General features: G+C 36.6%; 1 protein-coding gene across 1 annotated transcript in view; it reads left to right on the plus strand.

Annotated features, from left to right (window-relative positions):
* Positions 1-19,839, plus strand: part of LOC100011551 (regucalcin-like) — a 73,232-nt gene that overhangs the window by 26,217 nt on the left and 27,176 nt on the right. The window contains exon 2 of the mRNA XM_007501035.3: positions 18,708-18,873. Coding sequence (XP_007501097.1) covers positions 18,711-18,873 — 163 coding nt within the window. The 5' untranslated portion in view covers positions 18,708-18,710. The remainder of the gene's footprint in view (positions 1-18,707; positions 18,874-19,839) is intronic.

Consider the following 19,839-nt stretch of genomic DNA (forward strand, 5'->3'; position numbering starts at 1 on the left):
CCCGTGTGATCAAGCAGCTGTTTTTCTTCTGTGTTTCTACTACCATAGTTCTTTCTCTGGATGTGGATCACATTTTTTCTCATAAGTCCCTCAGAATAGTCCTGGATCACTGCATTGCTGCTAGTAGAGAAGTCCATTACATTCTATTGTGCCACAGTGTATCCATCTCTGTGTATAATTTTCTCCTGGTTCTTCTCCTTTCCCTCTGCATCAATTCCTGGAGGTTGTTCCAGTTCACATGGAATTCCTCCAGTTCATTATTTCTTTTAGCACAATAGTATTCCATCACTAACAGATACCTCAATTTGTTCAGTCATTCCCCAATCGAAAAGCATCCCCTCATTTCCAATTTTTTTTTTGCCACCACAAAGAGTGCAGCTAAAAATACTTTTGTACAAGTCTTTTTCCTTATGATATCTTTGGGGTATAAACCCAGCAGTGCTATGGCTGGGTCAAAGGGTAGGCATTCTTTTAAAGCTCTTTACGCATAGTTCCAAATTGCCCTCCAAAATGGTTGGACCAATTCACAACTCCACCAGGGGTGTATTAGGATCCCAATTTTGCCACATCCCCTCCAACATTTACCACTTTCCTTTGCTGCCATATTGGTCAGAGTTGTTTTAATTTGCATTTCTCTAATCAGGAGGAATTTAGAATACTTTTTCATGTGCTTATTGATAGTTTTGATTTCATCATGTAAAAACTGTCTATTCATGTCCCTTGACCATTTTTAGATTGGGGAATGGTTTTGTTTTTTTGTAAATTTGACTTAATTCATAATATATTTGGGAAATTAAACCTTTGTCAGAGATTTTTGTTATAAAAATGTTCTCCGAGTTTGTTGTTTCCCTTCTAATTTTGGTTGCATTGGTTTTGTTTGTACAAAACCTTTTTAATTTGTTGTTATCAAAGTCATTCATTTTACATTTTGTAATGTTCTCTCTCTTGCTTGGTCTTACATTCCTTCCTTTCCCACAGATCTAACAGGTATACTCTTCTATGTTCACCTAATTTATTTATGATTTCATTCCCTATATTTAAGTCATATACCCATTTTGAATTTATCTTGGTATATGGTGTAAGATGTTGATCTAAACCTAATCATTCCCATACTGTTTCCCAATTTTCCCAGCAGTTTTTGTCAAATAGAGTGTTTTTGTCCCCAAAGCTGGAATCTTTGGTTTTATTGAACACTAGCTTGCTGAGGACATTTACCCCTAGTCTATTCCATTGATCCACCCTTCTGTATCTTAGACAGTACCATATTATGTTGATAAATACTGCTTTATAGTACAGTTTAAGATCTGGTACTGCTAGGCCCCGATCCTTTGTTCTTCCAGACGAACTTTGTTAGATTTTTTTCTAATTCTATAAAAAAGGTGGTTTTTTTTTTTGTAGTTTGGTAGGTATGGCACTGAATAAGTAAATTAATCTGGGTAGGATTATCATTTTTGAACTCAAGTCTTCTTAAATCCAGCTTCAGGCACTCTACCAACTATAACATAAACCTGCCAATTTTGTCTCTGGTTTTACGTATCAATGTTTTAACCTGGATTTGTGCTCTTTTGTCTTATTTATTTATATATCTAGCTTATTTCAGTAAGCAATGTATTTTTATTTGACTAGAATAGATAATATTTTGACTTCAATTTGTACTCTTTTTTGTTGTTTATATATCCACCATTTTAGTAAGATATGTATTTTAATTGACTAAGATATATATGACTCGAGTTATTCAGCCACCATTTATTATATGCCAGATATTATACTCAGCACTGGAGTATATGTAGGGCTGTCTACTACTTGCACACATTTCCTGTATCATGCCAATTAGTGAACCAGATATTTTCCTTTCAAAATATCTCTCTAAAGAAAGCCTTATTTTACTATCTGGATCTTAGAATCTAATCTGGCTCAGAGAGATGAAACTATTACTCATGATGGAAAATTAAAATTATCCACTAAGGAATTATTCTTCAAAACTTGGACATAATCCAATATTTCATCAGCACATGGCAGAATTCACTATCAATGAGACCAAAGCTGAAGAGGGTGTTGAGAATTGACCTGGTTATTCTAGAAGGGAGAGGCAGACAATTGGGACCATGCAGGGGATTTCACAGAACTGACTGAACTGAAATTATCAGGGTTGAGGTACTTTCCAACTCTAGAAATGAGAAGACAGAATGTGATGAAGGCAAAAGTAGAATCTGGGAAGATCATAATGGATAATAGCAGGAAGGAGAGAATACTTTGGAGCTTGAGAGAATTGAAAGCATCAGTAAAGTTTGATAAATACAAAGATCCCAGCTTTGGGATTTAATTTAACAATTTAACAAAAACTGCTAGGAAAATTAGAAAACAATATGGCAGAAACTAGGTATGGACCAATCTCTCACACCCTATACCAGTGTTGGCAAAGGAGGAGCTGCTCCATTCCCCCTCTTCCCATTGCCTGAAGCCATTTTTGCATGACCCACCCCTTTGTCCAGTGGCTCAAAGCAAGCACTTCCTCCCTCTGCTCTCTGGGGTAATTTGTGGGGATCACAGGCAGCTTGAAGTTGCAGTTTGGGCATATGAACTTGAAAACCTTCACTAACACTGTCCTATACCAAGAAAAAGTCAAAATAGATATTTGTTTTAGATATAGTGATACTATAAGTAAATTAGAGGAAAATAGAATGGTTTACCTGGCATATCCATGGGAGAAGGGACAAATGTATGACCAAACAAGAGATAGAGAGAATTTTAAAATATAAAATGAATAATTTTGATTATATTAAATTTAAAAGCTTTTGTACAAACAAAACAGAAATAATCAAGATTAGAAGGGAAACAACAAACTGGGGGAAAATTATAACAAATTTCTCTGATAAAGGTCTAATTTCTCAAATCCAAGAGAATAAAATCAAATTTATAAGAATACAAGCTATTGCCTAGCTGACAAATGGTCAAAGGATATAAGCAAGGAATTTTCAGATGAAAAAAATCAAAGCTATCAATAATCATATGAAAAAATATTCTAAATCATTCTTGATTAGAGAAATGTGAATTAAAACAATGCTGAGGCACCACTTCACACCTACCAGGTTAGTCAACACAACAATAAAGAAAATAATAAATGTTGGAGGGATGTGGCAAAATTGAGACACTAATGCATTGTTGGTAGAATTGTGAACTGATACAACCATTCTGGAAGGTAATTGCCAAAGGGCTATAAAATTGTGGATACCCTTTGATCCTGTATTGCCACTATTGTGTCTGTGTCCCAAAGAGATAATAAAAAGGGGGAAAGGACCTACTTGTACAAAAATATTTAAAGCAGCTCTTTTTGTGATGACAAAGAAGTGGAAATTGAGGGAATGTCGATGATAGAATGTTATTGTGCTATCAGAAATGATAAGCAAGATGATTTCAGAAATAGCTAGAAAGTTATCTGCATAAACTGATAAAGAGTAAAATAAATAGAACTGGGAGAACATTGTACACAGTAACAGCAATATTGGATGATGATTATCTGTGAAACCTTGACTACTCAGAAATACAATGATCTGGTACAATCATGAAAGACTTCTGACAGGGAATATCATCCACCTCCAGAGAAAGAATTGTTGGAGTCATCTTTCACATTAGTGTATTTATGGTTTTATTATGGGGTTTTGGTTATATATCAGTGTGCTCTTACAATAATGACCAATGTGGAAGTGTTTTACATGATAATACATGTATGGCCCAGATCAAATTGCTTTAAATGTCAATCAGAGGAATTTATATTTGATCCTGGAGGTAATAGGAAGTCACAGAGTCTGTTGAATAGGGGTTGACATAGTAAGATCTGTGTTTTAGGAAAATCACTTTAGCAGCTATGTGTAGGATGGTTTGGGATATGTATGTGACAAAGAGACAGACAGACAAACCTAAAGCAAAGAGAATAATTTCAAGGTAATTACAGTCGTCTGGGCAAGAAATGATAAGGACCTGACCTAGAGTTACATCTGTGCAACTGGAGAAAAGAGGATATATAAGAAATACTGTAGAGGCAGCTAGGTAGCAGAGGGGATAGAGAACCAGGACTAGAGATGGAAGGTCCTGAATTAAAATATGGCCTCAGATAATTCCTAGCTGGGTAACCCTGGGCAAGTCACTTAAACTCAGTTGCCTATTCCTTACTGCTCTTCTGCCTTGAAACCAATATTTAGTATTGATTCTAAGACAAAAGGTCATAGAATAAAGAAAAAAGAAATGCTATGGGGAAAGAAGATTTGACAAATGATTAGATATGTAGGTAAAGCAGGCATGAGAAATTGAGAATGATACCAAAGTTGCAAACTTGGATAACTGGGATTTTGATCTTGTACTCAACAGAAATAAGGAAACTTATAAGAGAAATGGAATTAAGGGGGAAATAATGAATTCTATTTTTTGATATAATGAGTTTCATATACCTACAGGGCATATGATTGGAAAATTTGAAAAGGTAGTAGGTAATATAGGACTAGAACTCATAGAAAGTCTAGCGCTGTATCCTGGAAATCATTTCCCATAGAGAAGAAAGTTGATCTTTATGGAGAGCTGAAAAGATCATCAAGGGAGAGAGAATAGAGAGCTATATGCAGCAACAGAAATATTATTTGAAGAATATGTGTATGTCCACCACCAGAGAATAAACTGATATTTATTTACTATTTTTCATTAATTAACTAATTAATTTAGTTAGAATTAGTTAGAATATTTTTCCATGGTTACATGATTCATGATTTTTAACTCTCCTCCTCCCTCCCCTCTCCTGGAGCTGACAACCAATTCCACAGGGTTATACATGTCAAAACCTATTTCCATATTATTCTTATTTGCAGTAGAGTGAACTTTTAAAACCAAAACCTCAATCATATCCCCATTTAACCACATGATCAGTCATATGTTTTTCTTTTACATTTCTACTCCCACAGTCAGAGAATGAACTGATAAATAGAAACAATCAAGGCATAGTTTTATATATACATTTTTTCCTTTTTTATTTCTTTTTTTGACAAATGATGCATTCTCTAGTATAGAAATAGGAAGAAGGAAAGGAGATATCTGGGAACTTTAATGTAACAAAGAAACAAATAATTTCTTTTTTCAAAAAAAGAGAATAAAGAGAAAAGAGAAAGCCCTGAACAGCGTCTTTAAGGACACCCAGAGTAATGGTCATTACTTGGCTATAGATGAAAGAAAGGAAAATGAAATGTCTAGCAAACAGTTGGAAATGTTGGACTGGAGTTCTAATAAGAGATCAGGTGTTGGATCTTTAGAATTAGAAATAATATTTAGGTGAGGGATAAATGAACAATGGTAGTCAGTGAGACTGGAGCCCCTAGGTGGTACAGTGCATAGAGCTCTAGGCCGGGAGTTAAAAAGATTTGTTTTTGTGAATTCAAATCCAACCTTAGACACTTACTTGCTGTGTAACCCTGGGCAAGTCACTTAACTCTCCTCATCTGTAAAAATGAGGTAGAGAAAGAAATGGCAATGCACTCCAGTATTTTTGCCAAGAAAATTCCAAATAGGGTCACAAAGGGTCAAACACAACTAAAAGGTGGTGAAATTACTGAAAGAAAAATTTTTTAGAAGAGAACAGGGTCAAAAACAATTGGTAAATGTTAATTTAGTAATTAATTAACAAATATTTATTCAATGGTTATTACATGCCAGATGCTGTGCTACCAAACATAACAAGAGATCCTAGCTTTAAGGAACTTCTATACTCATGTATATAGACAACATGTAAATAATTATATATGTACAAAGTATATCCAAAATAAAAGGAAGGTAACCTTAAAGGGGAAGGCTTTTGTTCACTCAACAAGCATTTATTGACAAAGGGATAAAAAAATCTCCTTACCCTTAAGTATTAGGAACATATTCCGTAATATAAGAAACAATGAGGACTGCAACAGATTGTACAATGACAACAGCAGAGCAAAGATCTCAAAGAAGCAGGGAAGAGGAAGGAGTATGGTGACTCCTGTAGCTAGCACTGAAGTGAATGGCAAGGAACTTGGTATCTTTCTCAGAAGGCCAGATTTTGCGTAGTGTCAGGAGATGGAATGAGTAAAAGAGGAAGAAATGGAGGATAAAGGGAAGTTTGCTAATGCTTGAATGATGACTTGAAAGGCTAGCATAAAAGACTTAAGTAGAGAAGGGGTAGGGCTAAGTTGGACAAAGATAAGGGTAAAGATAAAAGTCAGAAATTTTAAATCATAAGGATTCGAGGCAGCTGGTAATGTGGGAGTCACAAGACCTAGGTTTGACTCTCAGCTCTTCCATTTACTGCCTTTGTGACCTTGGACAAATCACTTAAATCCATGGGTTTCAGTTTCCTCATCTGTGGCATGATAGAGTTGGACTTGATAGCCTCAGTTTTCTTCTACTAGATCTTCAAATCTATAAAATAGGTATTTCTAATCATAGAGGGGTGAGAAATGGAGGGCAGAGGTATGAAATGGGTCAAATTCTAGATAGTCAACTAGAATTCAGGTATGATATATAATCACATTCCAGGTGATTTGGTAAATTTGGTAGCAGCATAAGAGGGGAAGTGGTAAATGGCATAGGAAGGAAGGGAAGAAAGCCTTCATAGTTCTAGATGAATCCTTTAGACTTGGTTGCATCAGAGGACCACTGATGAATGGCATGAGAGATGGGGTTGGCAGTAGAAAAGTTTTCTCATATTCCTTCCCAGGTAAATACTAATAATAACTACTATTTATTTAGCATTTTAAAACTTGCAAAGTGCTTTTCAAATAGCTTATTTTATCCCCACAACAACTCTGAGAGGTAGGTCCCATTATTATCCCCATTTTACAGATTTGAAGTAACCAACACAGTTAATGATAAAGTGATTTGTCCATGATCACACAATTAATAAAGTCAAATTTGAACTCAGGTCTTCCTGAGGCCCATCCCAACACTCTAATCATTGTGCCACCGAGATGCCTAGGTGATTCAACATATATATGTTGTGAGGGAAATTTATCACACCAATACAAAACTCCAAGCTAAATAGGTTTATTGAGAGGAGACCAAAGTCCCAACAAATTCAGACCCTGGTCAAAATAAGAACTAGAGACCCTGAGTCTTAGGACATAGCCTTTTTTAGAGAAATCTAAGGACATCCTATTCCAAAAGACAGACTGAATACCGAATTGTTTCACATGGACAGATCATGCAAGTTCTGATGATATCCTGTCCTAAAAGACTGAACACAGAATTTTTATATGGACAGATCATGCAAATTCTGAATAAGCCAGAAAGTATGTTAAAAAATACTATAGGTGGTAACTTTATGTCTATTATTATTACTGACCTTTTCAGTAAAGGGTTAGTATCTACTTTTTATTTCCACTGACAACTAGAAGTCAGCAGTTATGTTTCTGACTGATATTTTCATTGGAGATACATCTGTCCCTGAGAGAAGCCTCTACATCCTGTCCTATGATATTACAACAGGGTGTGACAGGCTTGGTTGAAGCTTTTGTGTTAAAGACTTAAAGTTAAAATTGCTTATCAGCAATATTTGATACTACCCTTAAACCGTATTTTCTTAGCTAATATTTGTAGTTCATATGAAGCAAACTATATTATCTGTGTTATTATAATAAAGGCTAATACTATTATAATCATAAAAGGGGATAGGGGATTTCACACTCACATTGTAAAATTTGTAGGTAGAATCTAAAATAAGAAAAGTCCATCTTGACTTTCCTTGAGAGAGGCGGAGTCAAGATGGCAGCTTAGAAGCAGCAGAAGTTCAGACCTCTGAAAACCCTTCCTTACCAATCACAAACTGAATGCTCCTAGGGGACTGAAAATCAAACCTAACAACAGGAGAGAGCCAAGGAACCCTCCTGCTGGACTCAATCCAAAAGGTACACCCACCAAAAGCCGGAATCCAAGAACAATCGGGTTTAAGGGGAAGGCAGAAGGAAGTTCCCAGGACAACTCCCCCACACCTAGAGTGCTAAGCCTCCAGCAGCAGTGGGAACCTCTGGGTGGGCAAAGGCACTGGTCTGCAGGGAGTACCTTGTGGGCAAAGCTGTGCCAGGCTCAGAGTGTTGAACACAGGTGGTAGGGGAAAGAGCTAGAGAGGGAGCATAGAGCAGGCAGCCTGGTCACAGTAGCTGCAACCCTCCATATTGCTCCAGTCTTCTAGGAGGTTTTGGCCTCAGGGCAATCCAGTCCAACCCAGCTGAACTTAATCCCATCAAAAGTCTTCAGAGGTCAGGGAAGCCCAAACTCCAACATCCCTCCCCCACAGACTGCAGGGAGAGATCTTCTGTCAAAACTTCAAGAGGGGAGACTGAAAGAAACACCCAAAACCAAAAGAAATGAGAGAAGCAAGAGCACAGACAAATACAGGGAGCAACGAATGGGTAAATATGAGCAAACAACAGAAAAAGAAGAAAGAAATTACAATAGACAGCTTCTGTACAGGCAACGAGCAAGGAGCAAACTGAACAGAGGGGGAGGAATCAGCAAAGGATAAATCAGAAATCCCAGAAAATTGGATACAGGCATTGGGAGAACTCAAAATTCAATTCAAAATACAATTAACAGAGGCTGAAGACAATTGGGAAAAGAACTTAAAAACTATGATAAGTCATCTGGAAACAGAAAACAGTGTCTTAAAAGCCAAAATCAACCAGCTTGAAAATGAGGCAAAGGAGATGAAAGATGAGGCAAAGAAGATGAAAGATGACCCAAAGAAGATGAGAGATGAGGCAAAGAGGATGAAAGATGACCTCCAAAGAAAATCAGACCAGAAGGAGAAGGATGACCAAGAAGCCCGGGATAAAATTCAGTCTTTAACAACCAGAATACAACAACTAGAATTAAGTGACCTCACAAGGCAGCAGGACACTATAAAACAGAACCAAAAGAATGAAAACATTGAGGAAAATATGAAGCATCTCATTCACAAAACAGAAGATTTAGAAAATCATTTGAGGAGAGACAATTTAAGAATCATTGATCTACCAGAAGACTATGAAAAAAGAAAGTCTAGACATAATACTACAGGAAATTATTCAACAAAACTGCCCCGATATTCTAGAACAAGAGGGAAAAGTGAAGATCTAAAGAATCCACAGATCACCTCCTGTACTTAATCCTTAACTGACAACAACCAGGAATGTTATAGCCAAATTCAAGAGCTATTAGACCAAAGAAAAAATATTACAAGCTGCCAAGAAGAAGTCATTCAAATACCAAAGAACCACAGTGAGGATGATGCAGATCTGGCTGCATCCACACTGAAGGACCAAAAGGCATAGAATATGATATTCCGGAAAGCAAGGGAACTAGATCTACAACCAAGAATAAACTACCTAGCAAAACTGACTATATTCTTACAGGGGAAAGTATGGTCATTCAACAAAATAGAATAATTCCAAGCATTTGTAAAGAAAAGACCAGACCTGAACAGAAAATTTGATGTCCAAGCACAGAATTCAAGAGAACCATCAAAAGGTAATTAAAAAGGGGAGGAACAGCAAAAAACAACAACAACAAAAACCTTTTTTTAAAGAGAAAGAGACTCAATAAGTTAAAATGATATGTATTCCTATAAAAAAAGAGGTCATAGGTAACTCTTAAAAACTGTTGTTATCACCTGGGCAGCTAGAAGAATTACACTTACAGGGAACAGTGACAAACTATATAGGATGAAATGACAAGACATAAATAGGTATATAGATATATGTAAGCATAAATACATATACATATGTATATATATAAATATACATATTTACATGTGTATATATATGCATATATATACAACTAGAGCTTAAAAAAGAGGTTAATACTACAAGAAATGGGAAAAGAAAAAAAAGGGGGTAAATTCATAAGTCACAAAGAAGCTCATGGCGGGAGGGGGGAGAACATCAATATACTGTAAGGATAAAGAGGTTGGAGACAGGAAATACTCTACTCTTACGTGCATTGAAATTGACCCAAAGAGGGAAGAACAATCCAATCCATTGGGGCAAAGAATAGATTCATGCCCTATAAGGGAGTAGAAGGGTAACAAACGGACTGGTGGGGAGGGAAGCAGTATAAGGGAGGGAAACGGTGGGAGGGTAGTTTTAAAAAGACTGCAAAGAAAATAAGGGGGAGAATAAGAAGGGAGGAAGTAGAAAGGGAAGTAAAATAAGGGTGGGAACAAGAGGGACTGATTTAAAAAAACATTAGTATGGAAGGAAATAGTGAAAGAAAAAAAGGCAGGACTAGGACTAGAAATCAAAATGCTGGGAAATACACAGCTGGTAATCATAATTCTGAATGTGAATAGAATGAACTCACCCATAAAATGCAAGCAAATAGCAGAGTAGATTAGAATCCCAAACCCTACCAGAAACACACATGAGGAAGGTAGATATGCATAGGGTGAAAGTAAGAGGATGGAGCCAAATGTATTGGGCATCAACTGATAAAAAGAAGGCAAGAGTCACAATCATGATATCTGACAAAGGCAAAGTAAAAAGAAATCTAATTAAAAGAGATAGGGAAGGTGATTACATCCTGATAAAAGGAAATATATACTATGAGGAAATATCAGTACTCAACATGTATGCACCAAATGGCAGAGCATCCAAATTTCTAAAGGAGAAACTAGTGGAGCTCAAGGATGAAATAGACAGAAAAACTATACTAATGGGAGACCTCAACCTTCCTCTATCTGAACTAGATAAATCAAACCAAAAAATAAATAAGAAAGAGGTGAGAGAAGTGAATGAAATCTTAGAAAAATTAGAGTTAGTAGATTATGTGGAGAAAAATAAATAGGGACAAAAAGGAATACACCTTCTTTTCAGCAGCATATGGTTCATTCACAAAAATTAACCATGTATTAGGGCATAAAAACACTGCAAAAAAGTGCAAAAGAGCAGAAATAATAAATGCAACCTTCTCAGACCACAATGCAATTAAAATAATAATTAGTAAGGGTACATGGAGAGGTAAATCAAAAATTAATTGGAAATGAAACAATATGATTCTCTAAAACTGGTTAGTCAAAGAACAAATCATAGAAACAATAATTTTATTGAAGAAAATAACAATGATGAGACATCCTTTCAAAACCTATGGGATGCAGACAAAGCAATACTCAGGGGGAAATTTATATCCTTGATTTCATATATTAACAAATTAAGGAAAGCAAAGGTAAATGAATTGGGCATGCAAATCGAAAAAACTATAAAGTGAACAAATTAAAAATCTTCAGATGAAGACTAAATTAGAGATCCTAAAAATCAAAGGAGAAATTAATAAAATTGAAAATCAAAGAACTATTGATTTAATAAATGAGACTAGAAGCTGGCACTTTGAAAAAAATACACAAAGTACTGGTCAGTATAATTTAAAAAAGGAAAGAAGAAAACCAAATTGACAGTATCCAAGATGAAAAGGGAGACCTCACCTCTAATGAAGAGGAAATTAAGGAAATCATTAAAAACTATTATGTCCAATTACATGGCAACAAATATGGCAATCTAGGTGATATGGATGAATACTTACAAAAATATAAATTGCCTAGACTAACAGAGGAAGAAATAGACTACCTAAACAACCCCATCTCAGAAAAAGAAATTGAATAAGCCATCAAAGAACTCCCTAAGAAAAAATTCCCAGGGCCTGATGGATTCACAAGTGAATTTTATCAAACATTCAAAGAACAGCTAATCTCAATATTATACAAAGTATTTGACATAATAAGCAAAGAGGGAGTTCTACCAAATTCCTTTTATGATACAAACATGGTACTGATTCTGAAACCAGGTAGGTCAAAAACAGAGAAAGAAAACTATAGACCTATCTCTCTAATGAATATAGATGCAAAAATACTAAATAGAATACTAGCAAAAAGACTCCAGCAAGTGATCAGGAGGGTCATTCACTATGATCAAATAGGATTCATACCAGGAATGCAGGGCTGGTTCAATATTAGGAAAACCATCCACAAAATTGACCATATTAACAAGCAAACGGACAAAAATCACATGATTATCTCAATAGATGCAGAAAAAGCCTTTGATAAAATACAACACCCATTCCTATCGAAAATACTAGAAAATATAGGAATAGAAGGGTCTTTCCTAAAAATAATAAACAGTACATATCTAATATCATCAGCAAACATCATTTGCAATGGGGATAAACTAGATGCATTCCCAATAAGATCAGGAGTGAAACAAGGATGCCCATTATCACCTCTATTATTTAATATTGTACTAGAAACACTAGCAGTAGCAATTAGAGAAGAAAAAGAAATTGAAGTTATTAAAACCAGCAATGAAGAGACCAAGCTATCACTCTTTGTGGATGATATGATGGTCTACTTAAAGAATCCTAGGGAATCAACCAAAAAGCTAGTCGAAATAATCAACAACTTTAGCAAAGTCGCAGGATACAAAATAAACCAACATAAGTCATCAGCATTTCTATATATCTCCAACCCATGTCAGTAGCAAGAATTAGAAAGAGAAATTCCATTTAAAATCACCCTAGACAGTATAAAATACTTAGGAATCTATTTGCTGAAAGAAATACAGGAACAATGTGAACACAACTACAAAACACTCTCCACACAATTAAAACTAGATCTAAACAACTGGAGAAACATTGATTGCTTGTGGGTAGGACAAGCTAACATAATAAAAATGACAATTCTGTCCAAATTAATTTACTTATTTAGTACCATACCCATTGAACTTCCAAAAAACTTTTTTTACTGAATTAGAAAAAACCATAAAAAAGTTCATTTGGAAGAACAAAAGATCAAGGATATCCAGGGAAATCATGAAAAAAAATGCAAAGGAAGGTGGACTTTCAGTCCCAGATCTCAAACTATACTATAAAGGAATGGTCATCAAAACAATTTGGTACTAGCTAAGAGACAGAAAGGAAGATCAGTGGAATAGACTAGGGGTAAATGACCTCAGCAAGACAGTATATTACAAGCCCAAAGATCCCAGTTTTGGGGACCAATACCCACTATTTGATAACAAACTGCTGGGAAAATTGGAATAGAGTATGGGAGAAATTAGGTTTGGATCAACATCTCACATCACACCCTATATCACAATAAACTCAGAATGGGTGAATGACCTGAATATAAAGAAGGAAACTATAAGTAAATTAGGTGAACACAGAATAGTATACTTGTCTGATCTTTGAGAAAGGAAAGACTTTAAAACCAAGCAAGAACTAGAAAAAAATCATAAAATGTAAAATCGATAATTTTGATTACATCAAATTTTTGTAGAAACAAAACGAATGCATCCAAAATTAGAAGGGAAGCAACAAATTGGGAAACAATCTTCATTACAAAAAGTCTGACAAAGGTCTAATTACTCAAATTTATAAAGAGCTAAACCAATTGTACAAAAAATCAAGCCATTCTCCAATTGAAAAATGGGCAAGGGATATGAATAGGTAGTTTTCAGCCAAAGAAATCAAAATTATTAATAAGCACATGAAAAAGTGCTCTAAATCTCTTATAATCAGAGAAATGCAAATCAACACAACTCTGAGGTATCACCTCACACCTAGCAGATTGGTTAACATGACAGCAAAGGAAAGTAATGAATGTTGGAGGGGATTTGGCAAAGTTGGGACATTAATGCATTGCTGGTGGAGTTGTGAATTGACCCAACCATTCTGGAGGGCAATTCAGAACTATGGTCAGAGGGCACTAAAAGACTGTCTGCCCTTTGATCCAGCCATTGCACTGCTGGTTTTGTACCCCAAAGAGATAATAAGGAAAAAGACATGTACAAAAATATTCATAGCTGTGCTCTTTGCAGTGGCATAAAAGAGGAAAATGAGGGGATGCCCTTCAATTGGGGAATGTCTGAATAAATTGTGGTATATGTTGGTGATGGAACACTATTGTGCACAAAGGAATAATGAAGTGGAGGAATTCCATGGGGACTGGAACAACCTCCAGGAATTGATGCAGAGTGAGAGGAGCAGAACAAGGAAAACATTGTACACAGAGACTGATACACTGTGGTACAATCGAATGTAATGGACTTCTCCATTAGTGGCAATGCAATGTTCCTGAACAACTTGGAGGAATCTAGGAGAAAAACCAAGATCCACATTCAGAGGAAAAACTGTGGGAGCAGAAACACAGAAGGACAACAATTGCTTGAATACATGGGTCGAGGGGATATGGCTGGGGAGGCAGACTCTAAATGAACACCCTAATGCAAACACCAACAACATGGAAATAGGTTTTGATCAAGGACACAAGTAATACCCAATGAAATTGCAATTCGGCTATGGGAAGGGTGGGTGGGAAATAAAGTGAGTATTGTAACAAAAAATAAATAAATAAAAAAGAAGAAGAAAAGTCCATCTTAGATCCATGACAAGCAGTGAGTTAGTTCCTAGACTTCCCAAAGCATATTTTGGAAAGATCTATGATTTCATCAATGTAGGTATTCCTGCTTCCTTATCCCTCTTGTCTTCATTCCCCATTCCTTTCAAAATAAATTCAGTTACTGTCAGTTAGAGATTGGTCAGAAGTTGCTTGAAGGCCAGAGGTTGGGTGTGTGGGCACAAAGACCAAAGTGTGAAACCTTTGTTTCATCTGAATCAAGCATAAAGCCAACTTGCCTTTGGGGTTATAGGGAAGGGTCTCACAACAAAGACCCTTACCCCAGAAAAGGACTGGCTGGTGTAAAAATAAATTTGGTAAGTTGTAAAAATAAAATATTTAGATGGAAAAACTGTTCAAAATATGGGTTCAAAACTTTTCAAAACTGTTTAACTCGGCAATCAGGTTCAAACTGAATATTTTCAGATACTTTTGATAGAGGTAACCAAAAGTACCCTCAGTGATGAAGTGAAGATCAAATGTGAACTTCACTCCAGGGTCAATCACAAGGATGATAAAGAGACTCTTATTATAAACATAAAATATGTATTGAAATATATAAGGATAAATAAAGGATTTCTAGTTCTAAGGGATTCTAAATCCACCCAAATAAACTCCCAGGTTCCACAAGGAACCGCTTCTCTGTGTTTCACATGCTACACTAATCCTCCCTGATCTGACTAATCCAAATTTATACTATCTAGATAAAAACTACTGCTATTATCCTTATAAATCTTAACTTTGCCTTCAAATTATAAAGCAGCAAAGGCTAGCTGGTTGAGTCTCAACAAGAATTAAATTAGGACTCTGTGTCTTAATAGATTCAGAAGTCTGAACCAAAGACCAAGTTTTTCTTTGGTCTTCTCAGAGTTAAACAATCTATAAAAAACACAATAGATTGTCAATAGTGTTTCCAGGAAAACACTAAGTTCCTTCAGATCTTTCCCTCAGACAGAGAGAGAATCAAAGATGTTACCTCCTGCAGCCCTGAGAGTCTCTGAGTATGTCTCTGCCAACTGCCAGAGCCCAACTCTTAACTGCCAGAAAGAGCAATTGACATAGAAAAAATGGTTATAACAGACACATCTGAAATTAACACGCTCTCTAAGCTCTGCTTCAAACTCCAGTTCTTTTCTCAAGCAGCCACTTTACTTCTTATCCTTAAACTAATGAAACAATATTTATTTTCTAATATCATCCTTACACTGGGATATCATATCCACCCATTAAAAGGAAGAGATAAGGACAGATTCCTTCTCTTGCTCCCTGATAATTCATAGCCCTAAAGTCAGTCAGCTTTGGGGAAGGAGAGCCAAAGCCATCTCTCTACAGACCCTTCAGTTTCCTTACAACCCCTTTTACCTCCATATTTCCTTTCAACTCCTCACTGAAGAGACACTTCCTTTCAGTGAGTAAACCCTTGTTATCCCACTCCACCAGTAAGAGAGGAGAGTGATCCCCATTCACTTGCACTCTCTCCTTTCCTCCTCTTTTACACTTCATTGGTGGAACTTTAGCTGAAGACACCACAGGACATAGGGAAGCCCCTGTGGGGCTGAGCCTCACTTCACCAGAGGACTAGTAGGCTTGTTAAAATCTGTCTCTTTAGCTACCTTTTCCATTTCACTCTTTCTACTTCTTTGTAAATAAAGCTACTAAAAGTCATTTTTGACTTAAGTTATAATACCTTTAAATCAGCAACTACAATATTAGAATTCTCATATTTAATATAAAAACCTAAATCTCTTACAAGGGAGGAATTGGAAGCTGAGGGAAAATCAAGACAGCCTTCAAGTTGGAGGCTACAGCCCTTCAAACAACAGTCCTTTGATGTGCTCACATTCAAAGTCTTTTCAGCTAAGAGAGATCAATGAGGGCTTGGGTTCCATTGACATAGCCTTTGATTAAAACACCTGTATGTTCTCTCTGTTGATGGGCCCATGAGGTCCATCAGCCAAATGGGTATGTACAGAGGTTTCAAAACTACAATACACATGTAACCATGGAAAACTATTCTATAGAAATAAATAAAACAAACAAACAACAACAACAACAACAAAACTATAGTACTCTTAATCCTGGAGTATTAGAGTTCATTCTAGTACTTTTCTTTCACAATATTGCTAGAAGCTAGCACAGCAGACAGCTCATGGGCTGCTCACAGCCAGGTGAGAAAAATGGTTTCTGGGATTACAGGAGGGTTGAGACTGACAAAGAACCATGAAGAGAGATCTCTTTGAGCAGAGACAAAGTTTAATGAGTTGGAGTACACACGTTATAGGGAAAAATGACGTAGGCTAAGGGGTTAGGTAAGCCTTTTGCAGGGACAATGGTTAGTACTGATTTACAAGATGGAGACAATGGATTTAGATTATGTCAGTGCTTCTGAACAAAGTTTTCTTTAGGATAATAATTCAATATGTCAATGTGTAACCATCTAGTCCAGATTCTCAGGGAAATGTTTGGCTTCAGTGGGTAGAACAAGAATAGTGACAGCCAAGAACTTATCAGATGCTTTGGATAGGTTCATATATGTCTTGCTCTAGCTAGCTGATGACTCTGATTTGGGGGGGGGGCAAGTCTCACTACTGGGGGTTACACAATATGTCTTCCTCTTAATTGTTGTTAGTAACAATAGTTGTGAGTAATAATAGTGTTGTTACTAAGACAGAAGGGCAGGGGCTAGGCAAATAGGGTTAAGTCTCTCATCAAGGGTCAGTCACACAGCTAGGAAGTGTCTGAGGCAGGTTTTAAGCAGGCCTCCCAACTCTGCCCAGGTCTGGTACTCTATTCATTGTGCCACATAGCTGTCCTTTAATTTTCTTTTCTATTACCCTTGCTTATCTTTGTATAGTAAAGATCTTTAATAATAGGTTTGTTTGACTATATTCCAATCCACACCCATCCAGAAGACAATGCCCAAAGAGGGCTTTGTTGTGCTATACAAATAACCTGGACTCGGTTTCTATTCCAGTGATTTATTCCATTGCCAAGTTCAGAGCAATAGCTTGCTACCGGCTTAACAAGAGCAGAAGATATTACTTTTCTCTGTTTTTTTTTTTCTGAATAGTTTTATGGACATAGCAGAGGTCACTATCCCAGCTTTTAAGACATTTCCTTCAGGTACCTTCTGTGGGCAGGTTTGGTAACTCACCTCCTCTATGACCTCTGAGTAGCTTTATCATAATGCTGTTTGGATTATTAATTGTTCATTTGGTTCAGTCATGTCTCCATGCTATATTTGCAGGTTTAGAGAGTTGTCTAGAGAGCCCTGTGTCACTCAGCCAGTATTTGTCAGAGTAGGTCTTGAACTTATGTTTTCCTGAATCCAAGGTCTGCTGTCTCCATAATTCAATGCTACCTCTTAAAAGCCTAGATAACTTGAAATAAAGAAAGACTTAAGGAGAAGTGGTATTCACAGGTGGGCTGCACTAAAATGACTTGTTCAATTGTGTCCTACTCTTTGTGACCCCATTTGAGATTTTCTTGACCAAGATCCTGGAATGGTTTGCCATTTCCTTCTCCAACTCATTTTACAGATGAGGAAATTGAGGCAAACAGAGTTAAGTGACATGCCTATGGGTCATCCAGGTAGCAAGTATCTGAGGTTAGAATTGAATTATGGAAGATGTCGTCCTGAATTGAAGCCTGACACTCTATCCACTGTGCCACCTAGCTGCCTTATTACAATTATAATACTTCATAAATTAATTTATATATTTGATATAGAATAAATCAAAGGTTTTAAAATATATAGAATTAGATAATGAAATTTACATGGGAAGATGCTTCCAAGAATATCAAATCCCTACTGAACTCACTGTAAAATGAAAGGGTTGTATTATGGCATTTATATATGGAACTAAAAATGGAGTATTTATATCAGATTATATTAAAGGTCCTTTACCCCCTAGAACTCTGATTACGTCTCATGATATACATAACTTGTTTGTATGTGTTTGCATATTGTCTCCCTCATTAGATTATGAGATGCTTAAGGGCAGAGATTGTCTTTTGCCTTTTTTTGGATCTATAGAGATTAGCATAGTGTCTGGCACATAGGAAGGGACCAATAAGTACCTATTGATTGAGTGATTGATTATAAGACATAACATCCAGCAAGTTCTTCCTCCTTCCCCAATACAATTTTCAGTGTATCCCTGTAAAGACACTGTGAACAGATGGCTCAGATATCATAGCCCCCCCTGTCTAAAAACTAAAAAAGACCCCACCAACTCTGATTCAGCCAGTGGATTTACTGACATTTACTTGCTTTCTTTCTTAGGCAATGGCTTCTATTAAGATAGAGACTATCATGAAAGAGAAGAACAGAATGGGCGAATGTCCTGTGTGGGATGAAAAGACTGGTCACCTTGTTTATGTGGATATCAATGAACAGAAGGTTTGCAGATGGAACCCAATCACAAGGGAAATACAGAGTGTGGCCCTGGGTAAGGAGAAGGAACTTCTCATTGCAAAAGTTTCCTATGTGAAGAAAAGGGTCTTCCTTTATTTGCTAGTCTACAGGTATTCCTTCACTAGGGCAGACTAATATATTGTAAGAACAGTATATGAATGAAGAGGAAAACAAACAAAAAATAGTTCCCTATTGCCTAAAGCAAAGCTTTTGCTGATAATATCAAGTCCAGATCCTTTCAACTTTCGAGGCTTGAGAAAAAATTATTTTTAACATTTTCCACAACCTGGCTTCATCTGGCCTATCAACCTCCCCCCCCCCCCCATTATTCCTTCAAAGACTCAAGTTCAACGGTAAAATGGGGCTAATAGTACCTACCTTATAAGGTTAGTGTGAGGATCAAACAACAAATATAAAGCACTTCACAACTGAAAAGCTCCATGCAAATGTAAATTTCCATTATTGATGTTGTTGTTAAAGGGGGGGGGGGTTGGCAAAGGGGGGGAAGTAGGTGGCTCAATAGATAGAGCTAGACCCAGAGAGAAGGTCCTAGTTTTCAATTTGAGCTCTGAGACTTCCTAGTTATGTAACCCTGTGCAAGTCACTTAACTCCAATTGCCTGGCTCTTAATGCTCTTTGCTCTTGTAACCAATACTTACTATCAATTCTAAGACAGAAGATAAGGGAAGAAAGAAAGAGAGAAAGGAAAGAGACAGAGACAGAGAGAGGGAGAGAAAAGGTATATGAGAGGCCACAAAGAATGCATCAACAAGTCTTTTGTTGTTTTTTTTTTAAACCCTTACCTTCCAACCTAGAATCAATACTATGCATTGGTTCCAAGGCAGAAAAGTGGTCAGAGGCAGACCCATGTTGATGAACCTAGGATAATGTGCCAGAGGGGGCTGCTCCCTCCCCCCCCCCTCCACATACACACCTGAGGACATTTCTCACATCACTCACCCCTCTATGCAGCAACTTAATAGGAATTCTTCCTCCCTTT

The sequence above is a fragment of the Monodelphis domestica genome, chromosome 8 (genome assembly GCF_027887165.1).
Source record: "Monodelphis domestica isolate mMonDom1 chromosome 8, mMonDom1.pri, whole genome shotgun sequence".
Classification (NCBI taxonomy): domain Eukaryota; kingdom Metazoa; phylum Chordata; class Mammalia; order Didelphimorphia; family Didelphidae; genus Monodelphis; species Monodelphis domestica.